The 17,467-nt window shown below is 47.5% G+C and overlaps 1 protein-coding gene across 5 annotated transcripts in view; it reads right to left on the bottom strand.

Moving 5' to 3' along the window:
- The window catches only part of LOC137652693 (E3 ubiquitin-protein ligase RNF19B-like), a 305,828-nt gene that overhangs the window by 189,141 nt on the left and 99,220 nt on the right, over nucleotides 1-17,467 (bottom strand). For all 5 annotated transcript variants that reach the window (XM_068386125.1, XM_068386099.1, XM_068386105.1 and 2 more), the window contains exon 3: nucleotides 14,785-14,975. In XM_068386125.1, the coding sequence (XP_068242226.1) occupies nucleotides 14,785-14,975 (191 nt within the window). The remainder of the gene's footprint in view (nucleotides 1-14,784; nucleotides 14,976-17,467) is intronic.

Genomic DNA, 17,467 nt, shown 5'->3' with positions numbered 1-17,467 from the left:
ATACTCCTTAGACACTTCATCTCAAACACATTCAATTTCTGTCTCTCCATCACTTTCATTCCCCACAACTCCGATCCATACATCACAGATGGTACAATCACTTTCTCATATAGAACTCTTTTTACATTCATGCCCAACCCTCTATTTTTTACTACTCCCTTAACTGCCCCCAACACTTTGCAACCTTCATTCACTCTCTGACGTACATCTGCTTCCACTCCACCATTTGCTGCAACAACAGACCCCAAGTACTTAAACTGATCCACTTCCTTAAGTAACTCTCCATTCAACATGACATTCGTCACGACACCCGAAGTCTTGCTCCAACATCCGACGTAGATCATACACGTAGAATTTTCTCGAAGCGTCGGTCGTAGTTTCTTGTTTACAGTACACTGGTAGACGGCAGGACGTTGGAGGGAGGCCACTGAGCGTCGCGTCGGTCAGTTCTCTGTTCTCGTGCGCATCGTGTGGTTGTCCTCTGTTTAGTCCGTTATTAACAGTGCTTATCATCTTCTTTTTCTCTTGTTTCCTTTTTGATTTTACGTATAATCATGGGTCCTAAGAAGCTTAGTTTTGGTACAGGTAGTAGTACTGTAGTAGTAGTGGTGAGAAACGGTAGAAGGCAATGCTTTCATTAGAATTGAAGCAAGAAATTATAGAAAAACATGAGCGCGGTGTGCGTGTGAATGATCTGGCTAAACAATATGTCCGGAATATGTCTACGATCTCAACGATCACCAAGCAGAAGGCAGCCATTAAAGCAGTCAAACCATCGAAGGGGATCACCATTATTTCAAAACGTCGTAGCCCTACCCTGGAAGAGATGGAATGCTTTTTGTTGATATGGATAAAGGATAAAGAGATTGTTGGCAATACAATCCCTGAAACAATCATTTGTGAGAAGGCCAGCACTATCTATTGTGACTTGAAGGCAGCGGGCTCTGGGGGTGACGCGGGGGAGAGTTCAACCGATCCTACAACGGAGGAATTCAAGGCGTCACGCGGTTGGTTCGAGAAATTTACAAGAGACAGACCGGGATTCATTCAATTGTTCAGCACGGAGAGGCTTCAAGTTTGGACACCAAGGCTGTTAACGAGTTTGTTAAGAAGTTTGAAAAGATCGTGGAGGATGAAGGCTACGTAGAGCAGCAATTTTTCAATTGTGATGAAACCGGTCTGATTTGGAAAAAGATGCCTAGTCGAACATACATCACCGCCGAAGAGAAAAAAATGCCTGGACTTAAGCCTATGAAGGATCGGTTGACTCTTGCCCTATGTGCCAATGCCAGCGGGGACTACAAAATGAAGCCGTTATTGGTTTATCATTCCGAAAACCCTAGGGCATTTAAGGCACATAGAGTCAATAAGGACATGCTTCATGTTTTCTGGCGTGCTAATTCTAAGGCTTGCGTTACTAGGCATTTCTTTGTTGAATGGGTAAACCAAGTTTTCGGCCCTGCTGTCAAGAAGTACCTTCAGGAGAGGAATTTGCCTTTAAAGTGCTTGCTTTGCTTGGATAAGGCTCCTGCTCACCCCCAGGACTCGAAGATGATATCAACGACTAGTTCAAGTTTATCAGAGTGCTGTATATTCCACCGAACACCACCCCTATCCTCCAGCTCATGGACCAGCCAGTCATCTCTAATTTTAAGAAGCTCTACACCAAGCACTTATTTAAACAGTGCTTTAATGTCACCCAAAGCACCAACTTAACTTTGCGTGAAGTTTGGAGGAGCCATTTCAATATCGTGCACTGCTTGAAGATCATAGATCAGGCTTGGGAGGGAGTAACTCGACGGACACTGAATTCAGCTTGGAAGATGCTTTGGCCTGATGCTGTGTCTCCCAGAGATTTTGAAGGTTTTGGCCCCGAGCCTGAACCTGTGCTTGCCGTAGAGGAAGACGTAGAAGAGATTGTATCCCTTGGCAAGTCCATGGGTCTGGAGTTCGATGAAGATGACATCACCAAACTTGTCGAGGAGCATCATGAAGAGCTCACCACCGAGGAACTCAAGGAGCTGCATGCCATGCAGCATGATGAGTTCCAAGCGCAGTTGAGTGAGTCGGAGTACATCGAGAAAGCACATCTGAAGTTCGGTTGAAATAAAAGAGATGTTAGCATATCATTAACACGTGGTTGATTTCATTGATAAGTATCACCCACAGAAACTTCAGGTCTGCCGTGCAGTTTCGCAATTCAATGATATCTGTTAACCCATTTCAGAAAAATTCTGAAAAGCCGTACCAAGCAACTTTCTACCTATAGTTTCTTTAAAAAATCTACGAAGCGGTCTAGTGATCGTGATGAAGAGAAAGAAAGTGAAGCAAAGAAAACTAAGATTGAATTGAGTGAAAGTGATGAAAATTAAAAATCAGAAAGAAAAAAAATATTAAAAAAGAAAAAAATATAAAAATAAAAAATAAGAATAAATAAGCTAAGTTAAGTTGAAGTTCACGTAGTGTAAGTTAGAGTAAGTTACGGTACGTTATCGCAGTCACACATCTCTACATCCTCGCCGACCGTCCGTCTCCTCCTGCGTAGCAATTCCTACACCTGCGTTGGCCTGTCTCTAAGGTAAAGTGACAATAAAAACCCTTTTTTTATTTATTATTTCTTTATAATCATTCTTTTTAACATCTATTATTGTTATGTGTAATTATGTGTAGTAATTTATTAAGGAGTTATCATAGGTTTTCGGGCTGAGGAACGAATTATACAAATTAAAGTGTATTCTTATGGGAATATTTGCCCCAACATACGATTGTTTTTACATACGAAGCAGTTCCCGGAACGAATTAAGATCAAATGTAGAGGTTCCACTGTAGTGGCATTGAGTGGAGAGATATTCCTTCCACGAAACCAACCACAGAATACTCTCCATTTAGCCTGGTAGACCAAGGCTGAGGAACTACGCAAGTATCCATGGTAGATCTGGTCGTGGAGGGAGTTTTCTTGGTAGATCTACTAAAAGATGCAGGCGGTCCGGTAACCACTGCATGGTGCCATAGGAGAGCTACAAGGGTCATCATTAGATCTTGAATACTCTGGTCTTGTTGAGCAGTCTTCTCTTCAGACAAAATGGGGGAAGGCCTACATGTCGAAGTTGTCCCATCGTTGTTGGAATGCATCTTGCCATAGAGCCTGAGGGTCCGGACTGGAGAACAGTACAGCGAAAGTTTGCTCTTCAGAGATGTTGCGAACAGGTCTACAGTCGGGGAACCCCACAAACTCAGGACTTTGTAGGCTATCTGACGATTCAAAGACCATTCAGAGCCTACTATCTGAGATAATGTTCTTCTGACCATCTGAGGATCTTTTCTGCAAGAAGGCATAGAGATTGCAAAAAAGGTACTGCCCTGTTTGGTCATGTAAGCCACTAGTGTGGTATTGTCGCTCATCAACACCACAGAATGACCTGCCAGCAACTGTTGGTACTGATGAAGAGCTAGGTAGGCTGCTCTCATCTCTAGCAGATTCAAGTGCTGGTACCTTCCTGACTCTGACATAAGGCCGAAGATCGTATGGTGCTACAGGTGAGCTCCCCACCCTTCTTTTGATGCATATCTGTCCCCTTCAAAGGTTTTCATCTACCATCCACCAACTCAAATCCGTCACCTGATCTTGAGTTATAGGAACTCATGTGTCTGGTGGATTGGAGTGTTGGTTCCACAGGGACTTCAGCTGCCACTGTGAAAAGCATGTCTCAGTGATGAAGAAGGGTCATCTCCCAGTCTGCTAGGATCAGCCAGATATCTGAGAAGACGGATGCCGTTCCTGTTAGCCCAAAATGACACGAGCAAAAAACTCTGGTGAATACCTGAGGAGCTGTCGTGACACCGAAACATAGAACCTTGAACAGGTATGTCTTTTCCTTCATGAATGAACCTTAAATACTTCCTTAAAGACGGATCCAAAAATTCAACTATAGAAGCCTGGGGACCCTTCTGCAACCCTTTGGCGAGCGCCCTTCTGCAGCATGGTCTGGATTTTGGCCCTGAGGGCCGGCTCCTATGCGTATCCCTTCGCATAGAAGCTTAAATGCACTGGATCCCGAGTCAGTGGAGAGAGAGAGATTGAATGAAGAGGACGCAATACTCTGGGGTGATCACTTCATGGTGAGACAGAAACTCAAGAGTCCGGTTACCTGACAACCGGAAGGACTACAAAGTCTTCCTGGCCAACTCCTTCAAAAGATCGTGGGAGCGAACCATGAAGCCTAAGGATCGCAACAATACCACGAAGCAGCCTAAATGGCGTACTTCGCGCTTCTCTCTATGTTCAGGAGCTAAACTGCCGAGAGGGAGGGCTTCAGAGAGGAGAGGGTTTGAGTTAGAACACCCTTCGTTATGGACTCTACCAAAGAATCGAGGGTCATGGTGGAGTGTGGTTCCCCTTCAATCTCATAATACTTCCTTTATAAAACGAAAGGAAGTGGAAGGGACCGAGAGGAGGAACCTGCCCTCAAGGAACTAGAAGTTCTAGCTATCTGAGTGACAGCTTTCCTTTTGGCAACTGTCTGACCTTTGGACAAGGGCAAAGCTGCACTGGACCTGGAAGGCTTCTGGGTCTCGAATATTTCATCGAGAACCATATCCTTCCCTTCCTGGATGGTGGAACCAGGAGTGGACAGTCTGCTGATGACCCTCATACAGGCGAGGACCTGCCTAAAGTTATGTTCAGACTCCCGTCTCTCCTGTTCAGAGAGATAGTTCGGATTGGCCACCTTTGGAAGATTTTCATACTTCGAGTCCAAGGGGGTCGTCCACTTCCAGGCTAACATCCAGAGCCTGGGATAGGTCAGGGTCGTCAACAGAATCACTGGGTGGGCCCGCCACAGGGTATCACCTCTGTGCCTCAGTCAATATAGCTTCCCGTGCCGCAGCGTTCTTAGGTTTCGTCTGAGAGTCCTTCGACTCCCTATGCACAGAACGTTCCTCCGCGGTCTTAGGAGGGGTGGAACTTGCGAGGTCTTCGAGGCACTAGCCGAAGTCTTGGCAGCAGGAGATGGAGGCTCCTCCTCTGGAGGAGGTACAGAAACTGGAAGCTGGTCCGGAGGCACTACCTCGATGTCTTGAGATTTGAAAAGATGGATCATGATCTCCCTGGGCGAGCCTATGTCCTTACTCGTCCTAGGATGGATGATATCGGCATGAGGTGGTGTTACGCCTTTCATCCTTCTCTTCTGCTTCTTAGTTATGACCACCTTTATCTTCAATGGTGTAAAGGGTAAGTTGGCTATATAAGAATATGGAGTTTTTATGATAAAACAAAGTTCTATGAATACTTACCTGGCAGTTATATATATATATAGCTGAGTCTCCAACTGCGGCAGAATTTAATCGAAAATCGTGGCAACCGCCTTGTGGTGGTTGTGTGGTTAGATGGTTAACAACCCTTACAGGGTGGTACTTGGGATCATTCCCGTTTTCTGTTCCTCAGATTATCTTTGCCCGACCTGTCTCCTGAGGGGAGGTGGGTGGGCTTTAAAATATATATATAACTGCCAGGTAAGTATTCATAAAACTTTGTTTTATCATAAAAATCAATTTTTATGAATAGTACTTACCTGGCAGTTATATATATACATGTATAGCTGATTCACACATTTGGAGGAGGGAAACAGACAGAAAAACATAGTTGGGGAAACAACAAAAGAGTTGTAGGAGAACAAACACCTTGATTCCTTACCTGCTAAGGTAGCTGACTTCAAAGGTAACTGCCTCTAGAGTCGCTTTCCCTTAGGAGTGTTCAGCCAGGAGTAGACCTGCTACGCTGCAAACAACTCAATCGAGTCTGTCAAAGGGGTAGGACCAACAACTTGACTAGACTTCAGAAACTACCTTCCCATATAATAAAAACCTGCAACCTTACTAAAGCTAACCACCTAACCTTGCAGAAATAGATATAAACTATCTATCTGGACTGAGGGAACCGTACCACAAGACGAGGACCTCAGACAACCATAAAAAACACAAACCCATATACAAATACATAAACTAAGGTTGAGTGGGGGTAGTAACTCCTTTGCCTAATACAGAAGCCGCAGCTACGTATGGGCCCAAGGTATAACACTTGTCATAGTCCACTCTTACCTCTCTGAGGTAATGAGAAGCGAAGACAGAGTTGCTCCTCCAGAACGTTGCGTCCATGATCTGCCTAACTGACATATTTTTCCGGTATGCCAGCGAAGCAGCAATGGCCCTTACTTCGTGAGCCCGTACTTTTAACAGGGCGAAGTTTTCTTCCTCACAAAAGAGGTGAGCTTCCCTAATAGTTTCCCTCAGAAAAAAGGACAAAGCGTTCTTTGACAGGGGTTTTTGAGGATCCTTCACCGAACACCATAAGGAGTTGGAAGCACCCCTCACGCTCTTAGTGTGGGCCAAATAAGCCTTGAGAGCCCTAATCGGGCAGAGGAGGCTTTCCTGTTCCTGACCCACTAGATTCGTGAGGTTAGGGACTTCAAAAGTCCTGGGCCAGGGTTTCGAAGGGTTCTCATTCTTGGCGAGAAATTCGAACCTCAAGGCATAAACCGCTCCATTTAGGGTGAAGCCTACATGTTTCTCGATTGCCTGGACCTCGCCGATCCTCCTGGCAGTCGCTAGAGTCAAAAGGAAGAGGGTTTTCTTAGTCACATCTCGCAGAGAAGCTTGCGAGATAGGCTCAAACTTCCTGGAGCACAAAAACTTAAGCACCACATCCAGGTTCCAAGAAGGGGGTCTTAAGTGCACCTGCTTCGTTGTCTCAAAAGACCTAATGAGGTCCTGCAAGTCCTTATTCTGAGATAACTCTAAGCCTCTATGCCTAAAGACAGTTGAGAGCATGCTCCTGTATCCTTTAATGGTAGATACAACCAGCTTAGCATCCTGCCTGAGGTACAAAAGAAAATCTGCAATCTGGCTTAGAGAGGTAGAGGACGAGGAAACCTTGCGCCTCCTGCACCAAGCTCTAAAGGTCTCCCACTTCGACTGGTAGACTCTTTGTGAAGAGATCCTCCTTGCCCTGGCAATAGCTTTCGCCGCTTGTGCCGAAAAGCCTCGAGATCTAACGAGCTTCTCGACAGTCTGAAGGCAATCAGATTGAGAGCGAGGGAGTTTTGGTGAAATCTCTCGAAGTGGGGTTGTCTGAGAAGCTCTGGACTTGCCGGGAGTCTTCTTGGAAAGTCCATCAGCAACCCTACCACTTCAGTGAACCATTCCCTCGCAGGCCAGAATGGAGCCACTAGGATCATTCGTCCCGAATCGAGGAGAGCGAATTTCCTGACAACCAGATTGATGATCTTGAATGGGGGAAAGGCATACATGTCCAGCCCCGTCCAATCCATCAAGAAGGCGTCCACTGCTACCGATTCCTCGTCCGGGACTAGGGAGCAGTAGTTGGGGATCCTCTTGTTTAGCCCGGAGGCGAAAAGGTCTATTACAGGTCTGCCCCACAACTTCCAGAGGCTCCGACAGACATGCGGGTTGAGAGTCCACTCTGTGGGAAGGACTTGTCCCCTCCTGCTGAGCATGTCTGCTCTGATGTTTCTCTGCCCTTGAACAAACCTTGTCAACAGCTGTGTCTCGTTCTCGTTCGCCCAAAGGAGAAGCTCTCTCGCAGTTGAGAACAGAGAGAGGGAGTGAGTTCCCCCTTGCTTCCTTATGTACTCGAGAGCTGTGGTGTTGTCGGAATTGATCTCCACAGTCTTTCCTGACACTGAGGTTTTGAAGGCCTTGAGCCCTAACAAAATGGCCATCAATTCCTTCCTGTTGATATGCCAACTGGTCTGACTCCCTTCCCAAATACCTGAGACCTCTTTGTTCCCTAGTGTTGCTCCCCAGCCTGACTCGGACGCGTCTGAGAATAACACTAGGTCGGGGTTCTTCTTGAACAAGGAGATCCCTTTTCCCAACCGAGCTGGGTCCAGCCACCACATCAAAAGATCCTTGATGTTTGTCGGAATGGGAAAAGAAAAAGTGTCCTTCTGGATCTTTCTGTTCCAAACCTTTGCAAGGAAGTGTTGCAGAGGCCTTAGGTGCAGTCTCCCCAACGGGACAAACTGCTCGAGGGAGGATAGAGTTCCCAGAAGACTAATCCACTCCTTCGCTGAGCATTCCTGCTTCCTCAAAAAGTCTTTGACCTTGTCCAGGCACCTGGTCTGCCTCTCCTGGGAGGGAGAAGCCTGAAAAAGAACTGAATTCAGAACTATCCCCAAATAGAGAATAGTCTGATTCGGCTCGGTCTGAGACTTCCCCCAGTTGCGATAAGTCCCAGGTCCTGAGTCATCGTATAAGTCTTCATTAGGTCCTCCAGACATTTCTCTTTCGACTGTGACCGGATCAGCCAGTCGTCTAGATAGAAGGAGACCCTTATCCCCTCCTGGTGTAACCAGCCTGCCACATTTGCCATTAGTCTGGTGAAAACTTGGGGAGCTGTGCTGAGACCGAAGCAAAGTGCCCTGAATTGGAAGCACTTGCCCTGGAACACAAACCTCAGATATCTCCTCGAAGACGGATGAATGGGGACGTGAAAATAAGCGTCCTGCAGGTCGAGAGAAACCATCCAGTCTCCTGGACGAACTGCAGCCAGCACTGACTGAGTCGTCTCCATGGAGAACTTTGTTTTCTCCACGAAGGCGTTCAGAGAGCTGACATCTAGGACTGGTCTCCATCCACCCGAGTTCTTGGGAACCAGAAACAGGCGATTGTAAAAGCCTGGGGAGGCGAGGTCTTGAACCGGCTCTATTGCTCCCTTGAACAACATCTGGTCAACTAGCTCCAGAAGAGCCACTCGTTTCCCCGCGCCGGTGTACTGAGCCACTAAGGCTAGGGGAGAGTCTGAGAGAGGTGGTTTCTTTAAAAAGGGGATCTTGTAACCTTCCTTGACGACTGAGAGGGACCAGGTGTCCGCTCCTCTCCTTTTCCAAGACTGCCAAAAACGAGACATTCTTGCCCCTACTGGTGTCTGGAGGACTTCCATCTCATTTTTTGGACCGGGGCCTAAACGCACCCCTGCTGATCCTTGGCCCTGACTCTTGTCTTCTCCCCCTAAAATCCGCTCTCGAGGAGATCCTGCCCCGAAAGGGCTGTTGAAACTTCTTCTCTTCCTTCTTCAGAGGAGCAGGAGCAACAGGTAAGGTCTTTCTAACCGACCGAGACAAAAGGTCCTGAGTAGCCTTCTGAGCCAGAGAAAGGGAGATATCTCTGACCAGAGCTTCAGGAAAAAGATGACGTGAAAAAAGGGGCGTAAAGCAGCTCCGACTTCTGGGCAACAGTCACAGATCTGGAGGTGAAGGAGCACAAAAGGGCCCTCTTCTTTAAGATCCCTGCTGAGAAAAGGGAAGCCAATTCATTAGCTCCATCCCTTAGAGCTTTGTCCATGCAGGACATGATACTCGTCAGGTCCTTCGTGTCCTCCAGGAGTTCAGACTTCCGGCCAGAGTCCCGAGAGACCAGTCCAGGAAGCTGAAAACCTCGAAAACCCCGAAAATTCCCTTGACGAGGTGATCAAGCTCCGACATGGACCACATCACCTTGGCAGAGCTTAAAGCATGCCTTCTTGCCGAGTCCACAAGAGCCGAGAAGTCACCTTGGGAGGAGGCAGGCACACCTAACCCCAAAGGTTCCCCTGTCTCATACCACATACCGGCCTTGGAGGCGAGCCGAGACGGTGGAAAAGAAAAGGTGGTCTTGACAGCTTGTCTCCGTTCCTTCATCCAATCATCCACCTTAGCGAGAGCTTTCCTGGCCGAAATTGAAAGTTTCATTTTGATGAAGGCCGAAGACTTAGTAGCTTTCTTCCTGGTAAATTGAGACTGAGGAGAACGAGGGGCCGAAGGTTGAAATTCCTCCCCATAAAGTTCCAAAAGAGAGCGAGAAAGAACCTTGTAATCACTAGAAGAGTCGGCAGGTTTTTCTTCCTCTTCCGAAATATCTTCGAGGTCCTGCTCAAGGATAACATCCTGAAGAGTTGGGCTGCCAGCAGTCTGGCACCGAGAGCTGTTTGAATCCTGGCGCCGAGCGCCGCTAACATCCAGTCGGCAAGAAGCGGTATCGTCACGATGACGAGAAGCGGTATCGTCACGATGACGAGAAGCAGTATCGTCACGATGACGAGAAACGGAATCGTCCTGAAGATGCAGGCTGCCTTCGCCTTGAAAATGCAGACTGCATTCATCCTGTTTCCTAAGAAACGAGGCAGTAACGTCCTGGCGTTTCGAAAGTGAAACGGAATCGTCACGGCGCCGAGAACGAGAGGCAGTATCGTCCTGGCGCCGGGAGAGGGGGGAAGGAAATTCCTGGCAGCGTGCCGATGAAGAGGGTGTGCGTTGTCGTACGGCCGACGAAGTGCGCAGAGGTTTCTTGGGAGAGATACTAAGATCTCTCTTAGAAGAAGATCTCTTAACAGGTAAAGAGACGTCCTTACGTCTGACAGACTGAGAAGGGTGGCTGAAAGCTTGAACTAACGATGAAAGTTGTTCCTGCATAACAACCATGAAAGCTTTAGCAACCTCCGCTGGCTCTCGCGGTGCCGAAGACGGCAGTTGTCGTACGGCTTGACTGGGAGCGCTGGCAGAAGTAGGGAGTCTAGCAGGATTAACTGGGCTAAGGACTCTCTGTTTCGCCCTTTTAACAGGAACAACATCGAAATCGTCTTCCGAAGGATCAGGATCTTGGCTACTCGAACCGGGAGAGGGAGAGCGAGACTGCACGTCCCGGTTCCACCCTCTCTTCATTGGTCTTGATTCGTAATGCCAATTACGTCTGGGAGAACGATCAGGCGAAGACACAAACGTATCAGACACGCCTTTCCTACGGCGGTCAAGAGCAGCCTGGGAGATCGCAACAGGACTGTCTGAGGCGACGACTGACCGAGGATAAGCACCTCTCACCCCCTTTCGGCTTTCGACGTACCTTCTCCCTTGGTCCTGGGAGCTTGGTAGAGGTCTAGACCTAGGGGTATGACAGATTCGATCAGTCGCCACCTCCACTGCACTTTCACAAGCACTAATTTCACTTACACCCTTACCTTTAAAGGCCTCCAATTGTGCTTTAATGGCCTCTAATTCAGCAGCTAATTTAGCATACCCAGGGTCATCCGTAGGCACTGATCCTGTAGAAGGGGCAGGAGTTACTACATTCGGGGAAGGAATAACTTCCAAAGAGGTTACAAGCAAAGGGTCAATAGATAAATCTAAGCTAGGCTCACTAGCAGACTTTGACTTTGATTTAGCTCTTCTAACTCTATCAATCTCAAGTTTGCGCACATAGCGCTTCATAGCTAACCAATTATCATCACTTAAAACCTCGCATTCCTTGCACTTATTATCTAAAGCACATTCAAACCCCCTGCAACCCATACAGATAGTGTGAGGGTCAACCGAAACTTTCGGCAACCTCACCTTGCAAATATCATTCGCACAAATACGATAATGAATTTTTTCACTCATGATAAGAAAGGAAAAAAGACAAAAAACAAAAAACAAACACGATTGCCAAATCCCAACACAGTGTACTTCACCAAAAACCAAGTCTAAACAGGCGATGAAGGGAAAGCGATCCGAAAAAACTCTAAAGGGCGGACCAACGATGTTGTCGATCTGGCCGGCAGAGATAATCTGAGGAACAGAAAACGGGAATGATTCCAAGTACCACCCTGTAAGGGTTGTTAACCATCTAACCACACAACCACCACAAGGCGGTTGCCGCGATTTTCGATTAAATTCTGCCGCAGTCGGAGACTCAGCTATATATATATAACTGCCAGGTAAGTACTATTCATAAAACAGAAGGAACAGGGTCTTCAGCACACGATCAGGGTGAAGGTGATCTGCACGGTCTGACTACCGTCAATCTCCTTCTAGGGTCCTGACTCCCAACTGACGAACCCGACGAGGGTTCTAGGGGGATCCTAGGGGTTGCCTTGACTCAGACAGTCAAAGGTAGTGGCGGTGGAGTAACCACATTCAGAGCCTTCACCCATGGAGAAAGCTCTGAACCACTAGGTATACACTGGAATTCCCTAGGAGCGTGTCCTTTGGGTGGAACTCTAGAAGGAGCTCCAGTCGACAGAGGTGATAACCTCTGAGGGAGAGAAACACGTCCCTTTGAACGCGAAGGAAAGTCTGGACTAATAGGAACGTTCGCAAATCTATAAGGGGTCTTCTTGAACCATTCTGGGAAGGGTGTTGTCTTCCGCTGGAGTTGGAAGACAGAGGGACGAGGCGAAGGTGTTGGTAACGCACTTGCTTGCGCTTCCGATGCATCTGCTCATGAATTGCTAGAGGAAACCACCAATTTACTCGTGAAAACACAAGATTCACGCCCAAAATCCCGAGTTACAAGCATCAACTGACGCGATTCACGAGCAGAAGTGCTCGCAACAGGAGCACTAGGAGTCGAAGAGGAAGGTCTAACGCCTTCCTGCTGCCTACGAGAAGCATCTATGTTCGACGAAATCGCCAGAGGAGGCCTCTGAGTAGGGACTATTCTAGTTGGAGAATGCGTCACAGAGGGACGCGTTTCCAAGCGTCGCATAAGTAAACGCTTTGCTAAAACTCCCCAGGCGATGAAAGGCACTGGGGGTTTGGCTGTACGTCTGTTAGAAGAATGGTCAAACTCATCTTCAGGTCCAGTCAGATGTCGTTTGGAAGGTCTGGTTGAGGGGCTACGTGCTGATGGACTGCCCATACGCCTACCTCTACCTCTAGACGAGGAACGTCTAGACCTTAATCGCGAACGAGAGCGTCTAGTTCTCGTTCGAGAATAGCGTGAACGACGCAAATGCCTAGCTCGCAAACATAAGAGTCAGCCTCGCAATCGAGAACGCAGCTCTCTTGAACTATACCCTCACAAACGTGAATGACGCCCTCGTGAATGTGAGCGTCGTGCTCGCAAGCGCGAGCGCCGTTCTCGTAATCTAGATCACAGAGATCTAGAATACAAGCATCTAAACCTAGGTCTAGACTTTGCATGTGATAGTATAAAAGGCGATCGTGACTCGTCCTCATGAAGAAGAACGTCTCCGAGAGAACGTTGAGACCTGCAGGTTCGTGAGTGCGAGGCTCTAGTGTGTGAGCGTCTTCCAGAAGAAGAGCGCTTGGATCGTGATGACGTACGATCCATAAGAACTTCCAATCGTCACAAACAGCGATCAGGGGAATAGAGTCCAGAAGGGCGAGGCAATGGTGATGCTCATCCTTTTGCGCTGCTGATGGTAGGAGCGCCAGTCCCCAGAAGATCCACACCTGTAACCTGCTGGTTCCTGTGGGGAGAAACAGAAGGTTGAAGGTTAGGGGACGACAAGGTCCAAGGATGGATAGAGGATTCGTTGTCAGCAGGGGCCGTTGGAGAGGCAACGCGAACGATCACCTCGTCCACGCGTGGAAGGACCTCGAGAAGGCAACAGATGGACCTCGCACAGTTCTAAAGCATGAGATGTCAATGGCTGTGGAGAAGGTTCCTTCCTGGCACCACACTGAAAGGGGCCCTGCAGTTCCTCCTTCAAAGGGAGTCCTGAAATCCCAAAGGACGACCACACCTGCAGCAGATCTGAAAGAGAGAATGGCTCGCCAGCAGCTGGAGGAGAAGTTGCTCCTATAGGGGAAGCAACAACCCCAACAGTACCCAGGGATGCCAAGGAGTTGAACGATCTACGCCATTACTCGATCGTCCCTCGTCAGGGCGATGCCCTTGGCAAGTAGGACACAAGGAGTTCAGGTCGGTCTCCAACAACGACCTGAAGGTCCCGCACGCGGCACCCTCGCACCCTGGACAGGTTCGCATGATGAAAGCGATCTCCAAGAGAAAACACGAACACCTGAAAATAGAAAGTAGAATTGAAAAAGTCCAATGACAGTCAGGAGGAGAGCGGACACGTCCAATCTCTACTGAGCCAAAAGAAAAAGTAACATCTCTCACCGCTGTGATAGTATATATAGAGGTGGATGGGTAGCCCCCAGCCACCCACAGCCTACCCGCTCAAGTGGTTATACAGGGTTGCCACCTCGTAATTAAAGTCTAATGGCTACCTCCAGCAGCCCCTGAAAGAATATCCACATAAATAACAGAAGGTTTGTTAGTATGGGAACAAAGATTATTTCTAAGGAAATAGTTGTCTTATTAGTGTACTAGATCCGACAGACTTGTGACGTCACATCATTGAAAAATGTGGTCGTAAAATCGAAGTCGTAAGTCGCATGGGTAGTAAGTTGACAAATACCGGTATAGTTCTTGATTATGTGAAGTTACAAGTCATTTGATTGGTAATTCATAACTATTATTATTATTAATTTTAGAACTATTATAAAGTAAAGGATGCTTTTATTTTGTAAATTTGATTATTAGTAGATTATGTTTATTTTGCCTTTGCGTTTTATATAGCGACTAACTTCGTTTTATTAATACCGTAGTATTGTTTTCTTTTATATATGGACACTAAAGCATTGGAAATATTGCAGTTGCTTTTTAATTTTTCATTTTTGCTACTAATAGAAATAAAATATACTTTCTAAACTGTTGCTGTCTGGTTACTATTACCTTACTTAATGTTAATAAAACATACTTTTTCAAGTATTCTATTTCATTACTGTATATTAAGCTTGTTGAGCTTGTTTGAATATACCTGTGTTTACTATGGAAGTAAATGGGAAAATGCGCTTCGATGAACGAATTTTCGCTGAACGACTGAACCTCATTTGCATAACGGGGCATTGGTGTAAAAGGTAAAATTGAACCAATTCTTAAGAGAAAAAAAAATCTAACTCTTTCAACAATCTCTTAAAAAGTAACAAGTAATGATCTAACCCCTTCTGAGGAAGAAGAATCTCCACGCGAGGGTCCTCCTCTTGAACCACGTCTACTTCCATTGACAGCCTTATTTGTACCAGTCATCTGATGCCTTCTAATGGAACTCCAACTGCTCGTTTCTCCAACAGACCCCTCATAAAACATACCAGATGAATCGGTACCACTCTCTGTTTCAACTGCTAACTTATCTGGAAGAAAAGAAGGATACTTTCAAGATCAAAATAATTCTCTACAATCTATTCCACAATACATAGCTTTCATACAGCATATTATTACCAATATAAAGAATAGGGATTTAAACATGACAAATTCGGAGATAATTTGTATTTTTCCTAACCATACAAACCTTAGCTATTTACATGGGGTTTTACTTTCGGCGTAGCTGAAATGGCGAGCCATCAGAATTTTAACGAGGGTTAATTTCCCCCGCGCTAGTTAGCAAGGGGGTAAGAGAGTGGTAGCTAGCTACCCCTCCCCCCCCTCACACACCGGTGAACTGCTTCACTTCACTTAGAGGTAGGACTTGCCTTGGGGGACAGGGCTGGCGGGCAAATATGTGTAAATAGTTAAGGTTTGTATGGTTAGGAAAAATACAAATTATCTCCGAATTTGTCATTTGTTCCGTAACCGAAATACAAACCACGCTATTTACATGGGGTGACTTAACCCTTAGGTAGGGTGGAGAGTCCCGGCCTTACTAGCTTTGGCTTTACCCAGGGACTCAGAATCCGAGTGAGCAGCACTCGAGAAAAAGAGTCCCTGCACCTCGCAAGTTCCTTGCTCCGCAAGGAACGTGCGGCCTACATAAGCTTATGTGTGGAGGATTGAAGTGTTACTCGTCATAGGAAGTTGACCTGAAGTCCTTTAGATGGAATTCTAGGCTAGGACGTTCCCAATACCACCTCGTCAGGGTATGGGGGACGCGACAGTATTATCTTAATACTAGGAACACAAGGAAGAATGGTTTACCTGCAGAGGTTCGAGGTCAGCTATGCAGAGAACCCAGGATGCTGCTTTCCCCAAGAGAGGGGAGGTTGAAGAAAGAAGTAAGGGCCAGACATACTTTTTCATTCATGCAGTCTAAAACCGGGTAACAATGCCCTCAACCTTCTGCTACCTGTCCATTAAGGAGCCTGAGGTTAGACCAGCTGTTGTGCAGCCACCACAGGGCCGATCGAGAATGTATCAAGGCTCCTGTGGGTCACGTCCTGCAGGTAGTGGGCTGTGAAGGTCGTTTGACGCTTCCAGACCCCAGCTTGTAGCACCTGCGTCACCAAGAAGTTTCTCTTAAAGGCCAGAGACGTTGCGATGCCTCTGACATCGTGTGCTCTGGGACGACGTGACGGAGGAGGATCTGGATTCAAGGCGTGGTGGATGACCCTTCGAATCTAAGCAGAGATGGTATTTTTGGTGACCCTTCTCTTCGTCCTTCCCGTGCTCACAAACAGGGCTTGCATGCGGGGACGGACTGTAGCCGTTCTCTTCAGATAACGCCTCAGACTTCTCACTGGACATAGTAGCAGATGGTCTGGGTCACTTGTTACAGAACGGAGACTCGAGACCCTGAAGGAGTCGAACCGTGGGTCCGGCACTCAAGGGTTCTGAGTCTTAGCTACAAACTCTGGGACGAACCCGAACGTTACCTCCCCCCATCCCCTTGATGGGCGACGTCGTATGAGAGACCATGAAGTTCACTGACCCGCTTGGCTGATGCCAAAGCGAGCAGGAACACCGTCTTCCAAGTCAGGTGTCGATCAGAGGCCTGCGTAATTGTTTCGAACGGAGGTCTCTTAAGAGCCCTGAGGACGCGAACCACGTTCCATGGAGGAGGTCTCACTTCCGACTGAGGGCAGGTAAGTTTGTAGCTTCGTATGAGTAAAGAAAGTTCCAGCGAGGAAGAAATGTCTATTCCTTTCAGCCTGAAGGCTAAGCTTAAGGCTGAGCGATAGCCTTTCACAGCAGAGACTGAAAGGCGCATTTCCTCCCGCAAATACACGAGAAACTCCGCTATTGCTGGAATCGTGGCATTGAGGGGAGAAATACCCCTCCCACGACACCAACCACAGACGACTCTCCACTTTGCCTGGTAGACCCCTGCGGATGACTTTCGCAGGTGTCGAGACATCCTCTCCGCAACTTGTTGCGAAAAGCCTCTCTCAGTGAGGAGACGCTGGATAGTCTCCAGGTGTGAAGCCGAAGCGAGGCTACGGCCTTGTGGTAGATGTTGCAGTGTGGTTGCTTGAGTAGCTCGTGTCGTGGGGGGGGAGTTCTCTTGGGAGTTCCGTCAGGAGCTGTAGAAGGTCCGGGAACCACTCTGCGTGATGCCATAGCGGAGCTATTAGGGTCATTGAAAGATTGACCGATAGTCTGGTCTTGTTGAGCACCCTTCTCATCAGACAGAACGGTGGAAAGGCGTAGACGTCGATGTTGTCCCACCGTTGTTGGAAGGCATCTTGCCAGAGTGCCTAGGGATCCGGGACTGGGGAGCAGTACAGCAGCAGCTTGAAGTTCAAAGCTGTCGCGAACAGGTCCACTGTCGGGGAACCCCACAAAGTCAGGACTTTGTTGGCTACTTGAGGATCCAAAGACCACTCGGTACTCACTATCTGCGATGCTCCGCTCAGACTGTCGGCGAGCACATTCCTTTTGCCCGGAATAAAGCGAGCTGATAGTGGAATCG

The sequence above is a fragment of the Palaemon carinicauda genome, chromosome 1, assembly GCF_036898095.1.
Source record: "Palaemon carinicauda isolate YSFRI2023 chromosome 1, ASM3689809v2, whole genome shotgun sequence".
Classification (NCBI taxonomy): domain Eukaryota; kingdom Metazoa; phylum Arthropoda; class Malacostraca; order Decapoda; family Palaemonidae; genus Palaemon; species Palaemon carinicauda.
The sequence above is the reverse complement of the archived record's forward strand: the minus strand, read 5'-3'. Positions and strand labels throughout refer to the sequence as shown.